Source organism: Caretta caretta, chromosome 2, assembly GCF_965140235.1.
Source record: "Caretta caretta isolate rCarCar2 chromosome 2, rCarCar1.hap1, whole genome shotgun sequence".
Taxonomy (NCBI): Eukaryota; Metazoa; Chordata; order Testudines; family Cheloniidae; genus Caretta; species Caretta caretta.
The window spans coordinates 205,368,554-205,394,253 of NC_134207.1; the positions used below are offsets into that span (position 1 = coordinate 205,368,554).

General features: G+C 41.2%; 1 protein-coding gene across 3 annotated transcripts in view; it reads left to right on the plus strand.

Annotated features, from left to right (window-relative positions):
• Nucleotides 1-25,700, plus strand: part of COLQ (collagen like tail subunit of asymmetric acetylcholinesterase) — a 67,827-nt gene that overhangs the window by 23,794 nt on the left and 18,333 nt on the right. For 2 of the 3 annotated variants that reach the window (XM_075125763.1, XM_048838509.2), the window contains exons 2-10: nucleotides 3,036-3,148; nucleotides 5,239-5,343; nucleotides 11,517-11,561; nucleotides 12,523-12,549; nucleotides 14,711-14,782; nucleotides 18,173-18,235; nucleotides 23,791-23,817; nucleotides 24,477-24,521; nucleotides 25,325-25,360. In XM_075125763.1, coding sequence (XP_074981864.1) covers nucleotides 3,036-3,148; nucleotides 5,239-5,343; nucleotides 11,517-11,561; nucleotides 12,523-12,549; nucleotides 14,711-14,782; nucleotides 18,173-18,235; nucleotides 23,791-23,817; nucleotides 24,477-24,521; nucleotides 25,325-25,360 — 533 coding nt within the window. The remainder of the gene's footprint in view (nucleotides 1-3,035; nucleotides 3,149-5,238; nucleotides 5,344-11,516; nucleotides 11,562-12,522; nucleotides 12,550-14,710; nucleotides 14,783-18,172; nucleotides 18,236-23,790; nucleotides 23,818-24,476; nucleotides 24,522-25,324; nucleotides 25,361-25,700) is intronic. The other variant, XM_048838510.2, reaches the window with a different exon arrangement.

Consider the following 25,700-nt stretch of genomic DNA (forward strand, 5'->3'; position numbering starts at 1 on the left):
GCCAGTGGCAAAGGGAACTGGTAAGATGCAGATCCAAGAAGTTTTCCTGGAAGAGAAGAAATGTCATTTGAAGTAACCTGGGTGGTACCTTTCCTTGGAATGAAAACAAAGTCTCAGGGCTTGGCTACATGGGGAAAAAGCTTGTAGTAGCTAGTGTGCACTAGGTACTCTGAACTAGCTACTCCACTAAAACTCCCCATGTTAATGCATTTACTGCAGTCTAAGAGTGCCTTTGTGCATTAAGGGAGTGCATTAAGCTAAACCACCCGAGGGCACTGGGTGTGTAGTAAGGGTATCCACACAGGGTATTAGTACGGAGTAGCTAGTGCATTTTACATTCACAACATAGTTTGCTATGCACTAAACTTCCCATGTAGAAAGCCCTGAGTGAGTGGTGAGTGGATTTAAGGGTTAGGGCCGAGCTTCTCAAGGGCATTGTGTGCCTAACCCCCACTGAAATCAATGGGAGTTAGGTGCCTAAGCAGCTTTGGGGATTTGGCCCTAGGTGCTTTGACAAAAGGTGTGGTTGTCCCTCTAATGGGCGGCTGAAGGTTGTTCAGTTCTCTAAGAGAGAGACTGAGTGTATGAGAACAAAGATAATGCTTTTAGACAGGGCTATGTTTACTAAGTCCAACTAATTTTAATTTGGTATTTTTTTTAGATGTTAGTTCTTTCAGTAATTTCTTTGTATGTTGTTGTTCTTTCAAACCTGGTTTATTACTTCTGTCCTGGGTTAGTGTATTGCTGTTCAATTTGATTAAGATTTATTTACATAATCTATCTCGTTGTCTATGGCAAATGCAGTGCTTGAACTCACACGAAAATGCAAAAGATACGGAATAGAACCTAATGTGACCACATCTGCACACGGTGCTCACTGTTACAGAAGAATCCGGGGAGACACTTTCAGCCGCGATTAATTTAAACACTAAAAATTAGAGTTAATTTGGCAGCCATAGAAATCTAGGGTTAGACTCTGGCCCCTACTCCAGCTCCTATATGCCACTCAACATTGGCCTGTGGGGCTGATAAAGAGGCTACAGTGGGTCAGAGGAGAATTCCCCAAGCAAAGGAGGAGTGTAGGGCTGATGTAAGTGGCATTATGCTGCCCTCCCTGGCCGTGGGGATGGGGGTGGAATGGGGCCTAAGGGATCAAGCTTGTAGAGCTCAGTGCTTTGGGGATTCTGGACTTCAAACAATCTAACCCTGGGAGCACCCGGGCATGGCTGGCTGTCCTGCTTTATGGCTGGGGAAAGCAAGTAAAGAACATCCGAAATCATCACTGACTCCTTCAAAGAAGGCATTCCATCAGCCATCCAAGGCAATGCAATACTCCTGCCAGTTCTGACAAAACCTTACACTTGATGTCAATGACCTTGCAAAGTACTCACTGCTGCCCCCATTACCAGATGCTCCTTCCTGAGCAAAGTGAGCACAAAGGTGATAGCAACAGTAGCCTGACTCAGATGGGAAAAAAGTTCCTGACCTTGCAGAAACCAGGCCTCCATACTTATTCTGCATGTTTCCTCTGAAAGCGACGATACCTCTGACGTACACACAGCACATAGCAGGAATGGGTGGAACAGCCATCTGCGGGCTTTAATCATTCCTTGCAGAACGTCATGATGCTCCTCCTCCAGATGGAGTCCTGTTGGGCTCAGCGTTGTCATCCTTTCTCTTCAGCATATATATTTGAAAGCACTCAGAGAGACTGTGAGATGAACTACTGCATCAACACTATACTGAAGGCCTTCAGGCACATGTTACTTTCTGCACCAATGCAGCCTCTGCCATCACCTAGCAGCCACAGTGCCTTTGATGGGACCCCTGGACTCTTGCCAATAGTACTTTGGTATTTTAAAGGACTATGAGAGGTCAAGTTCTCAGTTCTAAGTCTCATCCAAAAGACAGAAACTCCAGCTATACAGTGCCCCAGCATTTAGTATTGTCTAGTATAGTATTCTGAAAACAGCTACATGGCAAGTCACTAGGTTTTGTTTCCTCAGAATTGAGCAATACTGAGAACAGGAGTAATGGCCACCAATAAAATGATGAAATGATATATGCAAGTAATAGGTTATAATTGGTTGCACCTCAGCTGAGTGAAAATTATTCATCTTAGGTGGCAAATTGATAAGGTTTTTTTTCCTGCCCCTTTCACTTCATAACCACTTTAGAATGTTACTTGGAAATGTTAAAGGAAAAACTCCCCTTAGGTACTCTGATCTATCTCGCCACCCAGGTGAGCCTACTTTTGTGATCGATGGTCCCTTACACCAAGTATCACAGCAATATCCAGGTTACTCCCAATCCCAAAGGACCAGTTACTTATCCCAGGTCAGTTGCACCTTAGATCTCATACCAAAGACCACACTTGTAGCCAATCCTACAATAAGCTATGTGAAGATCTATTAAAAAGGAAAAAGAGAGTTATGTACAAGTTTAAAGCTGCTAAATATAAATACACAAATGAGTTACAATCTTAAGTTTGAAAAGTTTCTATAATCAGCTAACGCTATATGTCCTTTAGGGCTAACCCAGGCTAAGCAGCTGGGGATCTCTTGCTTATGCCTCCCTCAGAGACCAAGAGGCATAGAGATACCTAGTTCCTTTTGTGTGGGGTTTTTACCCCCTTCCTGCCATGTGCTCTGAGCTGAAAACTCAGCTGATAGGAGGAGTCCACTTGAATGACTCATCTTCACGGGGAGGAGAGCAGAACAACAAAAGTCTTTTGTCCTCTGGTAGATGGTACGTAGGGAAATTCCAGTTACGACAACCCACAATATCAATGGACCTTTCCTTCTGCAAAGGGCTTAGCACCTTCTGTTGAAGATCTGCCCTTCACCCTAATTAATATTGCTCTTCTGTCTGGTGATTTACGCAGTGACAGAGGCTCACTATACAACTACTCAAACATTACTTTACAATATGGGAGACAGAGGTCATAAGAGAGATTAATGCACCTACATTTTTCAAGCCATTTGAATCTAGCAGCGTTTGCCCGTTAGTAATGGCTGAGTGTTTCTTTTGAACAGACCTCCCTTGCTTGGAACAGAAGAAACGAATTAATAACAGAGCATGCTGTCTCCTTGCCCCTCCTCCACCGCCGTTATTTCCACCACCGTATTTCAAACAGGGCTGGGATTCTGTAAGTATTGCCTGGGAGCATTTCTCTTGCCTCTCCTATTTTTGTTTTTTTAAATACACGCGTGTATCCTTTCTTAGCACTTTCTGGTTGTTGTATTCCAGCAATCCCATCTCACCATACAGTGCAGCAACAGGAAACACTTTATTGTTTTCATTTTGAATGGATGCTAACTCAGTCTCCAATTGTTTGTGGGCCGGCACCCAGCTTTAAGTAATCTGATATTGACTCAACACCTCCATCTTTGTTTGCTTTGGACAAATAGGTCAGCCGACAAAACAGTCTCCCTACTGCATTTCCATCAGCTTTTCCTCAGCATCCACTCTGTGTATGCGCTGTGTATGGAATCCCTGCTTTAGTCAGATCTGTATAGCTATGATTGTTACTCAGTGCTATGAATTGGCTCTTTGCCTATCTTATCATAGCAGTGTTGTCTGCTCACTTACATGTGTCACCAGCCTACACTGGCTCCCACACATTTTCTCCCCGGGAGGGAGAATTTTCTCATTGGTCTCTTGTTAATTTCTCATTGTTAGTGCCCCGCAACTATTGTGAGCTATTTTTCTTTGAGATCCAAGGCAAATACTCCGATTTCCAATACTATGTAAGTTATCATATTATACTAATATTTTAGAATCATAGAAATGTAGGGCTTCAAGAGATCATCTAGTCCATCCCCTTACATTGAAGCAGGATTAAGTATACCTTGGATATTTTGTCAAGAATGTATAGAGGGTGTGATCTAAACCCTTTGAAGTCAGTGCTAAAATGCCCATTAACTTCAATGGGTTTTGGATTAGGTTTATAGCACTACTCCCACCAAACTGAAGAAACCAGAACTTTCTAATATTCTGAAGTTCTGGCTAGTGTTTAGAATGAGTATGTTATTTTTTGTTTAGTCTCTTAGTCAGCTACAGTACTTAAAAGCTACTGTTTAAATCCAACTGTATAATCACAAGTAGAGACATTTTTCCTGAAAGCGTACCTTATCATTATCTTCTTATTAAAAATGTATATAAAACAAATTAATCTCTGTGTCTCTAGGATCCTCACGAACTGAGCCCCAATATTCTCTGCTGAGGGGGTTTTCAGCAGCAGCATGTTGCTTTAGTTCTAAACTCTTGCTTGAGGAATGGATCTTCGCTTTTGCGAGTGAAGACAGGTTTTGTTAATCCCAGTTACTCCATATCATTATTCTTATGCATTTCAGTATTAGTATTCTTATGCTAGCAGGCATAAGCAAGGTGGTTTGCTAATGCAAGCCAGTTACTGATGGTCAAGTACTGTGGTTGAGGGAACCAGCTCTAGTACTGTGCTTAAGATTTTTTGACTGACTGACTCTAGGTTTCCCCTCTCTGTCTTAACAATAAGATACTGTGCTGGGCCCTGGTGCATGCTCTAACCTGATTACAGTCTATGCTCATGTAGGGCTTTATCCATTGGGAGTCAATGGGAGATTTTCCCCTGACTTTCAAAGGAGTTGGATCTGGCCTGTAATGAATGAATATCCATGCAGTTAAATATCACTAGAGTGAAGTTTACTCAGTCGAGAGCACAGGTTAATGTAGTTTGTATTATTAGAGCAAAGAGGCTATTTCTGGGCTGTGCTGTTACTCATAAATTGTGCCTGTAAGGAGCTGAGTCAAGTTTAAGAATAGATTTGGGTCCCACACTAGCTGAGAGGGCATGCTATGGTGCTGGCACACTGTTATGACAGTGCTGTTAGAAGGGAGGATGAAACGTGGGGTGGGTGATGATAATTAAGATGGTTACTGAAGTGATGATAATTAAGTTTCCATTAAGAGAAATGCATGATAAACCACAAACCTGCACTGGACCCTTGTAAGTGGGTGGAATTAAATGCCCTACAGATCTATACTGTTGCTGATTGATTGTTCATGCCTCCCTGTATGATGTGTATTGATGTTTTAACTGGGAATTGGTCCTGCTTCGAGCAGGGGGTTGGACTAGATGACCTTCTGGGGTCCCTTCCAACCCTGATATTCTATGATTCTATGATTCTATGTGTGTGGATGTGTGTGTGTATATATATATATATATATATATATATATATATATTTCTTTTTGTTTAGAAGCTGCTTACCCTTGATATGAAACATTTATGTCAAGAGCTTCAGATAACACAAGCTTCACGTGAACCAGAATTCAATTGCCCTTCAGGGCCTCCTGGCCCCCAGGTTAGTACTGTATTTTAAACAATACCCTTCCATGTTCTGATCTGTTCTAAGCTCCTTACAAAGCTGCTGCAGTTTTGAAAATGGTATTTAATTTTTCACAATATTTTAAACTAAGGTTGGACTTTTTAAAAAGTTGGCATAAATAACGTATTTGTCTATTTCCTCTCTCTGCCTAATGCCCTCCAGGCAAAGACTTGAGGTTGCACTTCATTTTCATCTGCTTTAAACCAGCCTAAAGTCTTGAATCATTTAACCTCCATGGAAATTTCAGGAACCATCATTTCAAGCCTTCAACTAGTCTCTACTGGTTTTCTTTTAATATTGGTCTCTGTTGTTTTCTGCTGGAGGATCAAGAGCTCTAGAAATGAGTACTCTACTAGCAGAATATCCATTGCTCTGTTTAGAAACCTACTTGCCAACTGGAAACAGTAGGAACCAACTGAAAATTTTCTGCAGGAATTTCCACTAGGGAATCCATCTTTCTAGGCATGGAGGATTGGATAAGACTCTTGCCAGAGCACTACAGTGTGGATCCAGTATTGACTGGTGAGTGGAACAAAGCTCTCCCTCAATGCTGAGTGCAACATTTCTGCAAGGTGGGCTGTTGAGGACCAGAAAATGAAAGGCGGGATCCAAGAGTTGGACAGTGTTTCGCACATGTCAGCTCAGAAGACCATAAAGCCTCAGAGCCCTCACAGAATGGTATGTTTTGCAAAGGTGGATTCTACACAGACACCAATAAATGCCATATTATGAGGAAAGGTCCACAACACTGATTAAAACCTGTGCAGTTTTATCTTAGTGAAATATTTGTGTCATAAATTAAATGCATACAGTCTATACATTAAAGGCAATATGGTGCAGTGGCTAGGGCACTGGGCTGGGACTCGGGAGACCTGGTTTCTATTTCTAACTCTGCTACTGACCTGCTCTGCAACCTTGGGCAAGAAACTTTATCTATCTGTGCCACTGTTTCCCCTCCCATTCTTTGTCAAATTCGCTTGTAAAGAAGAGGATTAGGAATTTTATGCCAGAACGTTTTGGTCCTTTTGAAATGAAATTACTTTAAAATGTTCCTCCCAGGGAAATTTTCATTTTTTCATTGCAATTCAGAATGGCATTTTGTTCGGGAAATGTGGGAGTTTGTCATGGGTGAGAAATTCCAGTTTCCACTCAGCTCTAATTGTAAGGTCTTTGGGTCAGGGACTGTCCTGTACTATGAAATGTACAGTGCCTAGCACAATGGGGCCTTGATCTAGGTTGGGGCCTCTAGACACTGCTGCAATACAAATAATACCAAAAATATGTACTATGCTACAGTAGAATCTCACTAATGCATGTTTATGACTAGGAGATCTTTTGGGAATCACTGTATTTTACAAATTAATAAGTGCACAAACACAATTTTAAAAAGCAACGCTAGTAGGCTTTGTTCAAATGGAATTTAGTTTTAATTATTTACACAATAATACTTCATAGTAGACTAGTAACTATTCTGTAGTGTATTTTGTAAAAATAATAAGGTCTCATTATAGCACCTTGTCATTATATCTTTGCTGAAACGTGGGGTGAGGCAGACATATTTTGCATATGGTGTGTGTAGATTAGTGACGTGCAAATGATCATGGTTCTCTTGTACTATACTGAGCAGTGTCTTATGTACATTATTATACGGTCCCACAATGTACTCAGTGATGTTCCAAAGGATTTATGAAGCTGCGATATGTGGGAAAGATGACAATAGTTATTTGAGTCTAAAAATAGAACTCCTGAAACACTGAATACATCAATTCTTCCTTTAACTAAAAGAGCAATAATGCTGAATGTGATGGTCTACAAAGACCATTGACACAAATAGTATTAATAAAGTGGCTAAAGAATTTATGAAATTTATTTTCTTAGAGCACTTGTGTCATAAATATAAAGGGAAGGGTAAACACCTTTAAATCCCTCGTGGCCAGAGGAAAAACCCTTTCACCTGTAAAGGGTTAAGAAGCTAAGATAACCTCGCTGGCACCTGACCAAAATGACCAATGAGGAGACTAGATACTTTCAAAGCTGGAGGGAGGGGAAACAAAGGGCTCTCTCTGTCTGTGTGATGCTTTTGCCGGGACCAGAGCAGGAATGCAGGTCAGAACTCCTGTAAAGAGTTACTAAGCAATCTAGTAAGATATGCGTTAGATTCTGTTTTGTTTAAATGGCTGATAAAATAAGTTGTGCTGAATGGAATGTATATTCCTGTTTTTGTGTCTTTTTGTAACTTAAGGTTTTGCCTAGAGGGATTTTCTATGTTTTGAATCTGATTACCCTGATTTACCATCCTGATTTTACAGAGGGGATTCTTTTACTTTTTTCTCCATTTCTTTTCCCCTTGCCTCCATAGCTCTCCTGTGGGCAGCCTCCCTTTCCTCCTCAGCATGCTTCCATTCTTTTTCCTTTGCCTCCATAGCTCTCCTGTGGGCAGCCTCTTTGGCTGTTTCTGCGTTGGGCTCTGTCATGTTTGCCTCTCTGTTTTTTAACTATACACCCAAGAGTTAGAAATAAAACAAACAAACAAACAAAAACTTGGCTTGTCAAATATATATAGGTTGTGCTGTAACCAGATTCCTATGTTCTCTGATAGGGATTGTCAGCCTACAGAAAAATCCTTTAAAAAAAACCTAACACCTTTGTCTCCAGGCAAATAGACAGAAAAACCCCTCTAGTTGCTCTTAGCTAAAAAAAACCCACCTCTTCAGGTCTGTGAAGAACTTGTGAATTTCCCTGCAGGAGGTTAACTACCCTGCCTTTAGGTAGAGAAACTCCAGCTCACAAAAGCAAGCGCCCTTTTGTCTCTGCTCTGGCCCCAGGCAGAGACAAAAAAACTGTAATTGCTTTCAGCTTAAAACCTGTTTCCAAGCAGCCCAAAGGAAAAAGAAAGAAAAAAATTCCTTTTAAAATCTGTGCTTCTGGTTCAAAGAAAAAAATCTCAAAATGATTTCAAATTAATCCCCAAAAAAATCTCAAATTGATCCCACCGCTATCACAAGTCAAGGTTCCTTCCCCACTCTGAACTCTAGGGTGCAGATGTGGGGACCTGCATGAAAGAGCCCCTAAGCTTATTCTTACCAGCTTAGGTTAACAGCTGCCACCATCAAAGTGTTACACAAAGAACAGGGGAAGTGCCCACTTGGAAACGTCTCCCGCCCAAAATATCCCCAAGCACTACACCCCTTTCCTGGGAAAGGCTTGATAAAAATCGTCACCAATTTGAATAGGTGAACACAGACCCAAACCCTTGGATCTTAAGAACAAGGACTAAAGCAATCAGGTTCTTAAAAGAAGAATTTTAATTAAAGAAAAAGTAAAAGAATCCCCTCTGTAAAATCAGGATGGTAAATCAGGGTAATCAGATTCAAAACATAGAAAATCCCTCTAGGCAAAACCTTAAGTTACAAAAAGACTCAAAAACAGGAATATACATTCCATTCAGCACAACTTATTTTATCAGCCATTTAAACAAAACAGAATCTAACGCATATCTTACTAGATTGCTTAGTAACTCTTTACAGGAGTTCTGACCTGCATTCCTGCTCTGGTCCCGGCAAAAGCATCACACAGACAGAGAGAGCCCTTTGTTTCCCCTCCCTCCAGCTTTGAAAGTATCTAGTCTCCTCATTGGTCATTTTGGTCAGGTGCCAGCGAGGTTATCTTAGCTTCTTAACCCTTTACAGGTGAAAGGGTTTTTCCTCTGGCCAGGAGGGATTTAAAGGTGTTTTCCCTTCCCTTTATATTTATGACAACTTGAAAACAATTGGCTGTCAGGTCGTACTACAATCATGGAGTAGCATGTCTGGGAATTTTTAATTATAAACTGTTGGAATGTGCATTATAAAGGATTCATGGTTCCCAAGCTTAGAGCAGAAAATCCTCTGGACAGTATCATTTCAGCTCCTGGCACATGGAATGGAAATATTGGTACTAAAATAAACAAATAATCTAAGATAATAGCTCCAAACACCTTTTTTTTTGTAACTTGAATGTCCCTGATGTGAGTCACACTGAACATTCTCTACAGAATCTGAGATGAATTTTACGTTTTCATTTTACCTCATATATATACATAGCCGGCCAAATTCTACTCTGAATTACACCACTGTAAATCTAAAGTAACTCCACTGACTTCAAAGTAGCTATACTTGAGTGTAACTGAGGATAGAATCTGGCCCTATTCATATAGTGTGATGATTAGTTTACATTGTATTTTGGATGGTATAATTGCTACGAACAGGCAGTATTCAGAATTGAACCAAGTAATTTGTGTGGTGGGGTCAAGTCCCTAACTATCAAGGCTCAGAGGATATCCTCCCCTGGACAATTTTTAAAAAATATCTGCCCTCTGGTGCATTCTAAAACCAAAACAGTTGTTTTTCAGAATCTTTCTGAGTTGAGGCTCAAAGTCTCCCCTGGTTTAACGGTAGAGATGCCTTCACCTGAAGTGGCAAAATCCCTCCACCTCCTTCAGTTAAAACACTAAACTGACTTGTGGTGTTCGAGGGAATGGAGTTTCAGAAGTGCCTTCTTCAGAGCCTTCCTGAATAATGACTTCTGGATTGTATCGTCATTGCCCATGACCTATGTCCTGTTGACCAAAGCCACAGTAATGATTTCAAGTGTCACTTCAGGGAAATTAGAAATGAAATAGTTTGATACAGTTTTATGGCCTGATACTTGAAGAGGTCGGGCCAGCTCCCCCAGTGAAGTGTAGAGTCCCCTCCATTGCTCAACCGATTGAAAAGAGTCCCCTCAGATCCCAATGAGCTAAAATACAGCTTTAGACTGAGTTAGACATCAGACAGCATGAGAGAAATTTATACCAGAGATAGTGAGACCTATAACTTAGTTTGAGATTTAATTTAAAACAGTTAGAATTTTTTTTAGAGACTTAAGATCTTTTGGACCTCCTAGTTTAAAAATGCTATAACAACAGCAGTTATGAAAATTATATTTCAGAGCACGGCATTTCATTTTCACAACATGAATGGTGTGAAAAATTTCACCCTATAAATGTAACCCTCAAATATTTGTCCTTTTTGTCACATTTATGAGGAGGTAAATATAATTTGTTTCACAGCTATTTTTCAAAAAAATGAAAGGTGAATTTTGCTGTTGGAAACCCTTTTTGTTTGCGGGGGAAAACAAAACAAACAAAAAATCGTATCAGTTCACTGAAATAAGAAGTTCTTAAAATCACAGCAAAATTTCCATGATCAGGGATTTTCGACCTGGAGGTTTTGATCTCTACAGTTTGCAACTATCTTTCCCTTCTCTTATTGTTAAATGAAAGGAAGGTCCTGGCTAGATGGAAGGAAGTTGCAGGAGGTGAAGAGATCTTCATAAAGAAAAGGGAGCTGCAGCCCTGAAAAGGCTAAGAAATCCTGTCTAAGATAATGAGTCATAAAGTCTAAGGCCAGAAGACACCACTAGATCACCTTGCCTGACTTCGTGCATATCACAGGCCACGAATACCAGCCAGCACCCACTCACTAAAGCCAACAACCAAAATTAGACCCAAGTATTACAGCCCACAGGAGAATAGGCTATTCCTCTATCCCACATAGAGAGATAAGAGGGACTGAGGTGCACCCATGCCCAAGGCCCTTGCAATGGCAGGGAAAATAACTTATTTCAGCGGTTTCATTCTGAAGAAAGGTTTATAGAGTGTCACAGCTTCCCATTACAAGGTTTTTTGCAAAGCATAATGAATACATTTTAGACTATTCCATTTACAGTCACTTTGGTTGAACAGATTGCCTCAATTTTTGATGCGTTAGCACTCCACACCAGTTTCAGCATTCTTTCCATCTCTTGCTCTCCAGAATTCCATCAGCTTCCTTGATGTTTGGCCTCTTTGCTCTGCTCCAGCCCCTTTTTTTTGCTATTTCTTTCTCACCTCAAAACTTCCCTTTCTGCATTCACTGCACCAGACCTCTCCATTTCCTGCCATTCAGTGATGCCACAGCACTTACAATTAAAGAGGAGCCTGAACCGGCACAACAAACACCTGTGAACTTGGGGGAAGTCACTTCCCAGAGGAATTCTCAGTTCTCAGACAGATAGTTCAGGGCAAGGAAAACAAGGAATGGGTATTTTTTTTAAAGTAAGTTTACAATTTCCTTCACTTTTCTTCATAGGGCCCACAAGGAATTCCTGGTGTGATGGGACCAAAAGGAGAAAAAGTAAGTACCAACTCTTTTGGCGTTTTTGTTTGTTTGTTTGTTTGTTTGGAGGGTAGGGGAAAGAGAGAGAGAGCAGGTGGCTGGGATTTTGTTTTGCTTTCAGGTTTTTGGGTTTTTTTCGTGGTGGTGTGTTCTTTGGGTGGGTGGGGGATAGGGTGACCGGATGTCCCAAATTTACAGGGACAATCCCGATATTTGGGGCTTTGTCTTATATAGGGACCTATTTCCCCCCTACCCCTCCCGGACCCGATTTTTCACACTTGCTATCTGGTCACCTAGTGAGAGTTTGCTTTAATGCCAGCTGGATTCCATAGATCAGTTTCAGGCTGTAATTTAAAGCTTCAACTATAACTATTCAGTATCATTGTGGGCCTATTGTATAGCTTTTCATAATGACACCTTCTATATCTACAAAATGCTGTAGAAAAGGCGGATTGTTGATACCCTATGGGTGGGATTTCCAAAAGCACTTAAGGAGCACAAGTTACATTGGAAGTCAATGGTCCCAAGTTGCATAGTAACTTTTGAAAATTGTACCCTATTTGAAGAAACAAAAAGCAGCGCCATCCCATGCAATATCTAATATATGGGTCCATTCAGATACAATAAATAGTTTTCACATTAATCTTTTTGACTTCAATTCAGCAAAATATTTAAGCACATGCTTAAGTCCACACACACTCAGCAAAGGACTTAAGCAGAAGCTTAATTTTAAGCATATACCTAATGCTAAGTATACGTTTAAGTGCTTTGCTGAATAGGGTGGGATTGCTGAATTGGGACCCAAATATAACTGAAGATGCCATTTATTCTGTTACGTGAGCATTGTCCACTTTAGCTCATAGAGTGAAGTCCAAGACACACAGATCTTCCCAATTCCATTGTTAAGTACATTCATTTATGACCTGCTGTTCTTCACTTGATATCTCCATGACTAATACGTTTTTTTTCCCTGTGGCAGGGGGAAATTGGCAGACCAGGAAGAAAGGTACGAATCAAGGTTTATAGAATCTGGTTCATGCACCAGCCTCATAGCTGACATTGGCAGCTAGTAGGGGTTGACCCAGATGTCTAATTGGAGTCTATTTGAATTCTGTGTGAAAATGGGTAACAAGATATGTTCCTAACCACACTATTAAAAGAGAGTAGAGAATAACCTGAGCTAGATATCTGTGCCTAGGGGAGTAGACTTTGGGAACAGTTATAAAAGCTGTAAAAAAAAAAAAAAGTCAAAATTAAAATCCCGACTGATCCACAGAGAAACACAAGCCTAAGTCGGACACCCATTGAAAATAGGGTTCAGTTAAATGACTTTTGTGTCAAAAGACAAATAACTGTTAGTGATTATACTTGAGGGGTTCTGGCACCAGCACAATATGCTGACTACAACCTTGCATTTGCTGACATGTGAGCCATGCTATATTGTCAACAGTATGTGCCCCTAAATGTCACAAAATATTTCATCTCACTGGCTAAGTGCTTCCTTTTAACGTAATTAATTTTCAAAAGAAGCCAAAAAATCCTCTGCAGGATGAAATCAGAGATATGCAGAGATTAGGTCATTCCACCAAGAAAAGAGCCATTCTTTTAAATAATGCACCGAATATTTTAACAAGAGGCACAAATCAATTAATTCAAATTAATACAAGGCATGTAAATATAAGAACTATGTATATAGTATTTATTTATTTATTTATTTATATTTCAAATGCCAGATAGAAAAAAAATAAATGACCTGTATAACTCTGAGTTTCCCAGATAGTAATATTTCAGAGAGTGTCATCAAACATGATAATGAGACGGCATATCTTAGACACTGGAATACTTGCTCTTCTCATTAAAATCATCAGATCTCTAAAGAGAAGTGGGGCTAAATACAGTCCTGGAGTAAGTGAGCACAACTACTGAGTGAAAGCTGGCTGGCTTATTCTAAGGCATACTTTTAGCCCTAGTGGTCTTGATTGGAGTCCTAAGGCCAGCTCCACAGCCAGTGTAAATGGATGCAGCTCCAGGATCTGGTCCTAGAGGTTTCTTACAAGTTTTTTACCCTAATTATAGTCATAATTAATAAAATATATCAATATTGTAGGTTAACATTTGAAAAAGAAAGTAAAATGAATCTATAGAAATGCAGTGTTAGTAAATGTGATTTACTGGCGGGAGGGATAGCTCAGTGGTTTGAGCATTGGCCTGCTAAACCCAGGGTTGTGAGTTCAATCCTTGACGGGGCCTTTTAGGGATCTGGGGCAAAAATTGGGGATTGGTCCTGCTTCAAGCAGGGGGTTGGACTAGATGACCTCCTCAGGTCCCTTCCAGCCCTGATATTCTATGATTCTATGGATCTAGTTTTGAGATGCCAAACCCGTGAAAAAACACAGATGTTGGGCTTGTTTTTGGCTTGTAGCTTGTTGCTTCTTTGGCTTGTAGCTTGTTGCTTCTTTTTTTTGATCAACTCCTGGCAAGCGGGGCAAGGGGGGACGAGCAGGGGCAAGGAGGGGAGAGAGTCAGGGGTGCACAGCGGGCCCACCACAGTCCCAGACTGCAGGCCCGGGGGACCTAGTCTCATAGAGTGTTGGGGTTCTTAGAGATTGGCTTGTTTTGGCCTTGTTTTGAAATGGAATTAGCTTGATTTTCGAATTATTGTGAAAGTTGGGGTGCTTATTTACTGTGTGAAAGTTGGCAAGTGTGGTCTAGTTCTGTTCTCCCTTACTGTATATTTGGTTTGCATTGGTGTAACTACAAGGGGTTACTCCTGATTTAAATTGGCATACGTGAGTGCAGAATTTGGTTTACTGATCCTGTTTTTAAGGATGAGTATCTTAAATTGCATGTAGAGTCTCCCATCACTGATCTATATATACTATACATACTTCCAGCACTGATATATATACTATGCGTTAGAATATATTTGTTTCTGAGAGTCCAAACTTCCCTTCTTAGACTCAACAAAAAGCATACCATGGATTCCTTGGGATTAAAAAAAAAAAAAAAGCCAAAATAATGTCTCAGTTGCAATTTTTTTCTTGAAGATACTGTACTGAAGATATTAAAATACTTCTTCTCTAATTTGCATCTCATCTGTGATCAAACCCCATGTGCTGGAATGATATTAAACCCATTTTCATAATATTTGATTGTTTCCTTTTAAGGGTAGACCAGGTCCTCCAGGTGTCCCGGGAATGCCAGGACCAATTGGATGGCCTGGACCAATGGGACCTAAGGTAACATTTAAACACTTTTACTACATTGAATTTGTATATATTGAGCAGAATGGATAATTTTTTTCTTGCCCTTCAGGAATTAAACTATGTTAAATGAAAATTGCCAAATCAAGTCTAACGGAGACTTGCTAATAATCAGCGGTGCTGGAACAATTTGTACAGTGGGATTGCTGAGAGCCATTGAACCAAACTGTAAACGCTTTATATAATGGAAACCACTTCAAGTCAGGGAGTGCGATAGCAACGTTTTAGACATGGGTATTTTTAGTAAAAGTCATGGACAGGTCATGAGCAGTAAACAAAAAATGATGGCCCTTGGCCTGTCTATGACTTTTACTATATACCCCTAACTAAAACTTGGGCCGGTGCTCGGGGGTGGCAGGGGGTGATCCAGGGGTGTCGTGGGTGCTGGGGGATGGTGGCCCAGGATCCTTGCTGATGCTGGGGGGAGGGAGGTGGGCAGCGGCACATGAACCAGGACCCATGCAGGGGTGGGTGGGTGGCGGTGTGCGACTTGGGACCCGCGCTGATGCTGGGGGGTGGGACTGGCAGGCTCCCTACCCAGCTCCAACTGGCATGTCTCTGCAGCTCCTAGCAGGAGAGGCAGCCGGGGGGCTCTGCCAACTGCTCCCACCACAAGCACTGGCTCCACAGCTCCCATTGGCCAGGAACTGCAGCCATTGGGTGCTGCGGGAGCAGTGCCTGCAGGCGCGGAGCCCCGTGGTCCCTCTGCTGAGGAGCTGCAGGGACATGCCGGTGGTAGCCGGGAAGCCCCCCTGCCCAGGTAAGCACTGTCCTACACCCCAACCCCCAGCCCCGAGACTCCTCCCACACATCCAAACTGCTGCTGCTGCTGCTGGCCCAGGGGCTGCCCGACTCTGGCACCAGCCACTGCAGAAGTCACTGAGGTCACGAAAAGTCACAGAATCCATGATTTCCGTGACCTCTGTGACAGACATGCAGCCTTAATTATAGGTCCCTCTAGCATGCACAAGATTGGTCATTTTCCTGCATGGCCATTCAGTTATCCCCTTCTTTGGACATACTACATACACTTGTTGACTGCACAGCTTTTTATTTGGGTACCTCCAGGTAACAAGCTCAACTGATATCAGTGGAAGGGACCAAGATCTGGGTGTACACTGATCAGATTTTTGAAATACAGGTTCATGGTTTTGTTCAATCAGTCATGATAAAAGTTTCACTTGTTATATTGTCTTTGTACTTCTGCTAGCACTACTGCTGGGGCCATGACTTCAGTTCAGTATCAACAAGGTGTTAATTATAGTGACTGTTCATAGTAAACTGCATGGAAAATCATGGGACAAGCTTTGTGTTCGCTTTAATGGAGCGGTCAGTGATGAGTGCTCATTGTACAGAAGCTGTAGTATACTCCTTCACTGAACACCATCTTATATACAAGATGCACGGCTGTCACAATAGCTGAGATATATGTGCTGGTAACTGTGCTTCTCCATTCCAAGATGACCCTGTATCTCTTCAATCCGATAAACCATTAGGCAAAAGGAACACATACAGTGGTTGCCATTAAAAAGTCAAACTGTATAACCAGCATCTCAGAGTCTCCAGTTATGTCTTGCTTTTTGTGTAGGGAGATGCTGCAGCATCTCAGATGCCATGTTGTGGTAACTGTTGGTAAATGATGACAGTGCAATGTTTCTGATTCCAAACCAAACTTGGAAAGCAGACTATAAAGTCTTCCTCCAATTGGTTACTGATAAAAGTTAGGTAAGGAATATCTTGCTACTGTACATGGTAGCATCTGAATTTTGAGGCTTCCTTGAACTTAATCTGCACAATGGTCATTGGCATTAAAGGGCTCAGTGCTCCATTTGTGGTGGGAGTGGGGAAGTGATCCCTCTCAAAAGTCACGATATGCACCAGTATTTTCCCCCAGTGGCAGCAATGAGAATGGGAGGATTGCACAACCATCTAGCACCTCAACACTTTGAGTTCTGAGAGCAAATTAACTGTATTTTAAAAATGAAAAACTGGTTCAGTTGGCCATTTCCATCCATGAATCCTAATCCTTTAGTGAAGGGCACCTTTCTGTATACAGACAATTTTCTCCTGTTTCATCTATTAGTGTAGCTTTTACCGTACCCCTTACAGACCCCACTCCTTCTCATCTTTCTCATAACTTGGCTCCAAGTCCTACCTTATTTCTTGTTCTTTTGCTTCTATCCACCTCCTCTGTTCTCCTGCTTCTTCTGTTCTTTAGATTTGTTGTCTTCTACTCTCACTTATTTCTGTTTCCCACCAATCTATGGTAAGGTTGGCTTGGCCTAAATAGATTTCTATAGGTGCCTGTTCTTGTTTCCCTAAAGTACATTCCTCTTTCTCTCCCTTTTCCACATCCAGGTCTTCTGTCTCCCATTTTCCAGCCTCCAGAGGCCTTCCTTTTCCTGAGTTATTCTTCCAGACCTTTTTCTTTCTACAAACCTCCTATGGGCTGTTTTCTCCCTCTTTCCCCATCTCTAGGTCTCCTTTCTCTTTCCTTTCTCATTAGTCCTCTTTCCGATTTCCAGTCTCCCTTAGACATAACCTTCCTCCAGGTCTCCTTTCTCCCACATTGCTTCTCCAAGCCTTCTCTTCTGCTCCATTAACTCTCCCCTTGCCTAGGCTGCATCTGGCATGAAGATCTTGCTCACCACTGAGGCTGGAAAGACCAAATGCACTTCCTTCTGCAAGGAGCACAAGGAGTCCAAGTTTGCCTCCCTGCTAGGGCTTCTGCTTCTGCTGTGACTCCAGATCTCACCCTTCTCAGATGCTCATCTGACAGGCAGTCAATACATTGGCTGACAACAGCCAGAGAAGAACCTGCAAAGCCATGTGTGGACACAATGGTTGCCAGGCAGCACTGCAGGGTGGTAGATGTCTGAGGCCTTGATTGATACCAAATGAAATCACTATTAGAATAAAACCAGCTAGGTTGTATCTCTCCATACCAAGAGGATCCCAGCAGGCTACAGCATTTGGTCACTATAACCCAGGGAGGTGGTATCATTAAGGCACACCAGGTTGAGTCTATAAGCCTTGGCATAGGGGAAAATGCTACCGGGGATAATTTGCCCACATGTCCTTGTGCAGGGTCTAGGAAAACTAAAGCATATATTACTTAGAAAGAAAATCATACCCAAAGAGCTGAGAGTGGAAGGAATGAGAAAATGCCTGATGACTCAGGCTAAGTCAGTTGGCAGTATACAGTTTGGATTTACACTATAAAACTACACTGAGAGTTGTTAAAGTCAGGCATGTTTCATACATTTGACGCAAAAACTGAATCATCAGTTGTTCCAATATGACACCTTTCAAGAGCTGCAGTTGTTAACTCTCTCTCTCTCTCTCTCTCTTTTTTAACTCCTTTAGGGTGAAAAGGGGGATTTGGGTGTGATGGGATTGCCAGGTACAAGAGGACCAATTGGCTCAAAGGTTTGTTAACCCAGCTGCTATATATTCAGACATCGGTTTCTAACACTGTGTTTGCTTCCCTCATGAACTAGTAGAAAGCACTTGTGGAGATTTTGGTTCTGTTTCAAATAACAGTAGGCTTTGGGGTTTTCTTTTAAATACAATTAAAACCACAAGATTTTCTTCTTGAAGCTAAAAAAGGTTGTGCAATATGGCATGCTGTGGCTACTTTCCTAGATTCTTACTCAAATGTTTCGGTGTAAATCAATGTAATTGGGAAGAGATTCGTTTTAAGAGCAAAGCATGTAACCCATCCCATTATTTTCCCTCCAGTCCTGTAATATTATGTGGACAAATTCATCCTCTGTTATAACCATGCACTCTCGTTGCTGTGTTTAATAGTGGGAAGAATTTGGCCCATGTAGACGATGGTGTCTCTGGATATTAGATTAGATTAGATTGTGGCTTCTGAATGTATATGTGTATGACACAAAATATGAGGGAATGGGAAAAGGTAAAATATGAGGTATCTTCTCTGATGACTTAATCCTTCCCTCAAAGGTGCTGAAACCTGTTTCTCTTGTGGGAGAGGAAGGCTCTAATGGGGGTACCCTGGTGGCTGCACAGAACAGGCAGTACAATGTTATGAGGCTAGCTCGTTCAGATTCCTGGACTGGATGTTGGAACAACCAAAGAGTAGATTGCCATCAAGACTATGTGGGCTTAGTGGCAGGTGTGTGAATACCCCAGTAATTCAGACACAATCAGTCACAGTTATTCTGCTCACTATGGAGTCTCAGTACCTAGATTCCAGGAATTTCCAGACTTGCCTGGGATGCTAATTATATGAAGATCAAGAACTTTCTTTCTGAGCAAAACTTTGGGTCACTTATTTGCTTTACATTTGTGATACCATGTAGTTCACGAAAGCTTATGCTCAAATAAATTTGTTAGTCTCTAAGGTGCCACAAGTACTCCTTTTCTTTTTGCGAATACAGACTAACACAGCTGCTACTCTGAAACCTGTCATTTGTGCTGTAATACTTCTCAGGGCATTTCCTCTGTGTAAAAGTCTGCAAACTGTTCAGCATGTGGTGCAGGATATGAAGACTGTGCTGCCCACTTGGCTCTGAAGAGAGAAGGGGACAGGAGAACAGATATATGACCTTAGTAACTATATTTTTTGTAGAATGTAAATTTGCAACAGTTAAAGAAATAAAAAACAAAGAAAGCAGTAAACTGCCTAAATGCTCCCATGCCCTCCCATGACACGTACACACTGAGGATAGGCCTTGAGTTCAATGTTAGAGTTGAACTAATATCTTTAACATGACAGGAATAGCACAATCTCTCTCATGCAACCAACAAGGGTTTCCAAATATGACCCGAACTCAAATGTCAATTCTACGCTGACCAATGCAGAGAGTGTGTTATTTCATCCTGCTCTTTACGTCACTACCTTACTCAAAAATGGAGCAGGAAAGATGAAATAGATGCAGTCGTTTTAGTCTGGGAGCATAGTATAGTAAAATTTCATTACCTGGACAAGTTAGTGATAGAAAGGGAAGGTGAGTGTCATTTGATTTGTAAAAATCTACAGAGGCATCATTTCAATGGTGTCACCCTCTGCAGCATGGCAGGCCCTCTGCCCACCCCTTCCCATGGTCTTTCCGCACCAGTTCCTCAAGTTATGGAAATGTTGATAGTACAATGTCATTGGAAATTAATCAAGTTGGGTATTATTTCAGTGCCCTTTCTACCACAAATACACTGACAAACCTGGAACAAGTATGTGGATATATTGAAGAAAATATTTAAAAATCAACTTTTTCTAATTATGCTTTCACATAGGGATGCGTTGCTTACCTAAAAAAGACATTGATCATTAGTAATCCTAGGGAAATTAGCCTTGACGTGTAGGACTGGAAACATTTATTCATCAAAGTCAGCAGCGTTGTCTCTGTCCAAGGCACCTCTGCTAGACACATTATCACACAAGTTGTCCTCATCTGCAACGCACTCACACATCTCTGTACAAGGCAGGCTGCTGGCCAAACATTTGCGGGCTGGTGAGTATCTGGTCTTTGCACACAAGCATTTGATTAGCTGAATGATTGATTCAGGAATGCATGGTATTTCACACACAACTGATGTGATCAGTCCATCCTTACAGACCCATCCATGCCCAACAGAGGAGGGCAGTTTTGGATGTGCTTGATCATCCTGGAGTCCTTCCATTACTTGATAATTTGCCCTCTTGATAGTAGGTATAAACACACCCCTTGTCAGTGGCAATTTTTCTCCATTTGCTTCTTGGAAAACATCCACCAACCTAGCTGTGCAAGTGTCATTATGTTGGCCATCAAATGATAAACTCAGCATGCGAATGATTCCAAGTGCATTTGACCTCATCAGTAACTGTCTCAGCCTGGCTGAACACCTTCATAGTGAAGAGAGAGTCTATGGAGGCTGAATCAAATGCATTCCAGTAAAATAATTTGAGATCTCCAGCCAACCTTGCAGGAGTGTCACATCCTGTGGCTTTTAAGGTCTGAGTGATAGGGACACATCTCTGAGGGCGGACAGTGATTCTGTTCTCCAGCAGCAGGCACAAAAACAGAATTTTGCTGAAGTCTGGGGTAGTGTCTTACAGAGAGCATTAGGACATCTGTGTCCTGTGCAAAAATCCGAAGTTTAGTAGCATTCCTCTCTGTGGCATTGACAGCATGCAAGATAATTTTAGCGTCAGCCTCCTCATGATACTATGAAGAAACTCCACTGAACAGTGCAAGGCAGCAGCTTCATTATGCCATGTGATGCTGAAATTCTTTGAGCAATTCTTCACATGCTGGAGCACTTCTCCTGCGAGGTATGAGGTTAACTTGTACTTCATGCAAATATGAGACGGTAGCTTCTTCATTGTGACATTGGAGGTGTTTGTGAAGTCCAGTGATTTTGTATTGGACAGGCTCAATACCATGAAGTCTCTTCTTTCTGGTCATAGTTTTAATTGAATCCTCTGCATACACATCAAACACAAGGAGAACTTTGTCAAAAGTCCAGTATTTACTTTGTAGCCTCATGATGAAGTATTCAGCCAAATCTTGGCAGATATTAACTGTTTCTGGTTTGATGAGAGCTTGTACCTCAGCCATGCAATCTATGATTGCTGTGCTGAAGGCCTTTGCTGGCATAAGATATTAGTCACACTGTTAGTAGGTTCTGGCTTAGGAAGAGCATGCACGATGTGCATTAGTTTGCTGTTCACCTGACATATATACGTTATTCTATTTCATTTGAACATGGATCGTGATACCATGGAAAACTTTTACGTTCCCAAAGTCTCGTGTAGATCAACATCCCGATGAGATCTGGACACGATCAGGAGATGAGCAAACAATGACCTGTCTGTGGTTTGCTCTGTAGTAGTCCCTGCCACCTTCACTCTGATTTTCTTCATTGCATTAAAGCACAGCTTTAATCTGTTCTTCTTGACGGGAGCCCTTAGATTGATGGAGCCTTGGATATTCTGTTGGGTTTTGAAGGCTTCAGACCAGACATGACCCAAAATGTACCTTCAACTGACATCTCTAGCTAGCTCATCACTGAAGACTGCTTTCGTCATGATATTGAGGTGCTCAGGTCCATCATACACAAGTGCGTTGCCAGTGTGAGTAAGCTTGTCCTGTAGCTTTAAAATAGCCCCTTCTTGGCATTTAACAGCAACTAATAAGTCTATATGGTGCTTGGTTATTTCTAGGAAAGTCATCTCAGCCGCACATAATGTTTTGTTCAAAATTCAATAGAGTTCTGGGGTTGTCAGGAAAAACTGGGGAAAAGGATTTGGATGCTGTCTTATGCCTACCAACCCCTCAATGATGTTCATTGCTATGTTTCCATGCCCTAGGGCTTTCTCTGAACCAAGTGCGCAGAACTGCTGACCTTTTAACAACCCAATTTCCTCTTTGAAATTCCTCCCATATGTCAGGATCAGACTTTTCTCTTATTTCAGGAAGGTACCAGGCTATTAGTGCAGAATAGCTGGTTAAATCTAAAGCAAAAAAGTATTTCACAAAATCTTCCAGGGCTGCGAGGTGCAAATTCCAATTAGCAGTCCTGCCAGATCAAATAAAGAGCAGCAAAGATTTGCCCACAGCTGGTAGTTGTCCCAACATCTTCAACTTTTTCCTTGTACTCGATGTATTTCCTTTCCCGCCTTGCCAAATTCAATGTATGTATACACTTCTTTTAGTGTGTAAGGTGCCACTGAACATTGTGTTTAACCAGCTCCTCCAAGATTCAGCTACTAGTCGCTACTCTTCATCTCCACACTGATATCTAAAAATGAGCAAAACCAAGGTAAAAACAAGAGTTGTGTAATAAAATATGTTGGGATTGTAATTCATTATGTTATGTAATGTATGTTGTGTAACTATATGCAAACCATTTGCAGATGAATTCCAGTAATGTCTGGCTGAATGCTGACGTCCAAACTAGTGCCCCATTACAACTTTTTTGGCATAATTAATAAAGCTGATCGTCAATATCACTGTGAACTGCCTCTTTTTTTGCCAGTCATGGCAAATCAGCTTGGTTGGCCTTCCATTTTATAGTACCGTGCAACATTAAAAATAAATAAATCAGGTATCATGTCCTGAGCAATAACTGATAGCACAGTACTGTCAGTCAAGGGCCACAATTTAACTGTGTTAGGGCCTCATATTTGACACACCCGTGTTAAAGAATAATTTTTTTTAAATGGATTTTTAAATATTTTCTCAAATACATATTTACATAATTATTCCAGGCCGTATGTGGTACCATTGTGTTTACAGTCGAAAGCAGTTTCAAATGATGCACAATTCAACCCATTCCTGATGATACTGTATTATCAGAACCTAAGGACCTGGTGCTGGGGGATGGGGATGAGAGAGGGCAAGTCCCCCTGCCACGCTGCAGAGGGTGACACCATTGAAATTATGATTGTGTAGATTTGTATGAATAAAATGACACCTCCCTTAGCTTTCTACCCCTAACTTAGCACGGAATTATACATGCTCCCAGACTATTTGTTGGGTATTTCTTAAGAAGGAAAAACTAAACGTCATCGTAATCTTCACATTGGAAGCCAACTAAAACATATTTTAGGGACTTCACTTTATATATTTGCCACTTAGGAGAAAAAAAACGGTGATTGGGAAATTATTTCTAAAATGGCTTGGGGTTATTAATTGCAGAGACTGAATAAGATTTAATTAAACCAGTAATTGCATTTGCTTTCTGCTCTTTTAGTTTTTAAAGCAATTTCAAACATGATTAGTGTGCTTGCTTTACCTGCTGGCTTTTTCGTGTTGTCTTTTGGGCTGGAATATCTTGCCTTTGTCTTGTATCTTCATAGCTATATTTTTTCTCTGCTCTCTTACAATCTACAAAGAAAACATTTAGATTTAGAAGTTGGGGCAACTAATTATTTAAACTCCCCCCACCTCCCGACTTTTAAATTTGCAAGATGTGAATTCACTTCTCAGAAGATCTAGAAAATGTGAAGCAGTAAAATGTCTCTCTTTCCCTTTTAGGGTTATCCTGGGAGTAGAGGAGAAAAGGTCAGTGTTGCAATAACTTAAAAATTGAAAGCAATAATGGAAACTATTGTAGAAATATACTATACACCATGAACAGGTTGAGATGCTGAGGATGTGAAATCAGAAGATCCTATGAAAGGAGAGTGGTATTAAGACTTGTACTGAGAAGAAAAATGGGCATGTGGTGTAAGCACTGGGCTGAGCTCCCAAAGCACTGGATTCAATTCCTAGCTCTTCTTCAGACTCCCTATTTGAACTTGTGAATCATTTTCTCTCTCTATTCCTCATCTGTAAAATAAGCATAGTAATCCCTCCTTTGTCTATCATCTGTTTAGATCATAGGCTCCGGGGGGGCGGGCGCAGAGAAAGTCCCTTACCATGTGTGAAGATGGTGCATAGCACAATGTTTGCAGCCTCCAGACTAGAGCCGGTTGAAAAAATTCAAGTTTAGCAAATGTGCCCTTTTTTCCAATGAGTTCTAATCTAGATACTGCTGTAATATAAATATTAATAATAAAGAAAGTTTTTAAGTGAATTTGTAATCTGCTGTCTGCCACACACTGTGAATGTTACTATATGTTACTAAATTGCCTTCGCCTGCTTAATGCTTCACACAGACAAGAAAAAAATCCCCTATGAAACAGTAACAATTGTCTTTATTTCTACCATTTTCCCCCCAGGGAGCCAGAGGAGAGAGGGGTGACAAAGGCCTCAAAGGAGACAAGGTACGTTTTTTGGTTTCACACTGGCTTTAAATTAAACCTGAGCAAACATAAACCAGCCTAAAAATCCTTTTCAAATGGGTTTAGCTGATAATATCACATTGTTCTGAAAATAAACTGAGATTTGATGATGTGGATTTTTTACCATAAAATTAAATTCCCAACCACATAGAATGTGAGTCCCTCCCGATGTAAGTACAGGAATCTGATTAATGCTCTGGGCCTTGTCCAGATCAAAATATCAGTGGTCTTTTGGGGTAAATGAGATTCTACATAGTAATCACAAAAAATATTTGTTAGCTATACATGGCCTAACAGTAATCATCGCCTTCTTGTGCCAGGAATTTGTAGAACTGCTGCTAAGAAGGAGAGTTCACAGAAATGCCTCCATCACTGACCCTAGAGTAATTCTTGGGTTATATGGCCCCTTCATCAATCAGCTAGGAGGAGGAGTTTCAGGGACCTTTACATTTCAGCCAGTGAGTGAAGAATATTCTCCCGTGTTAGGGTGCTGGGACATGTTAAGCATATTGCATTGTGTTAAGACCCTCGAGATCTCTGGTAGCCCATTCTGGCTAATTAAAAGAGCCACACGCAGCCCTGGCCACCAGGGATTTTTCATCTTCAAGCTACTGTGGCACAAAGAGGCTGCTGCCCGTTTATAATGAAAATGTGTCTGGACAAATTGTCTGGCTACAAAATCTCAATATATTGTCTCCTTTGGAGTAAATCAAAACAAAAACTGATGCTATGCTGTCAAAGATCACTCAGCGTGTTTTGGATTACTCTCATCTTTTGCTTTACAGGGGTATATAGGTTTCCCTGGAATGCTGGGGCAGAAAGTAAGTAAACATGATATAGGGTCTGCTTAGAAATTTATGTAAGCATCCACATAGACACTTGGTTCATTGGGTGGTTTCAGCAGCATCTAAGTTCCAGAACCATGGAACTTGGTCATAGGGTGTCAAAAAATTGAGAGTTTCATTTTAATCAGTTGACCAGTATTTTGCATCCCTTGAACCAAACCCTGCAGTCTTTTTATTTTAGGTGAAGACTGCAGGTTTTGGCTAAGGTGAGTTATTTTTTTCATTTCTCTTTTCAGGAATATTTATTTGATCAGAAACTTGCCCCCACTTTAAGTTTCCAAACTCTTGTTTGTGACTTTATAGCCGACCCAATTGT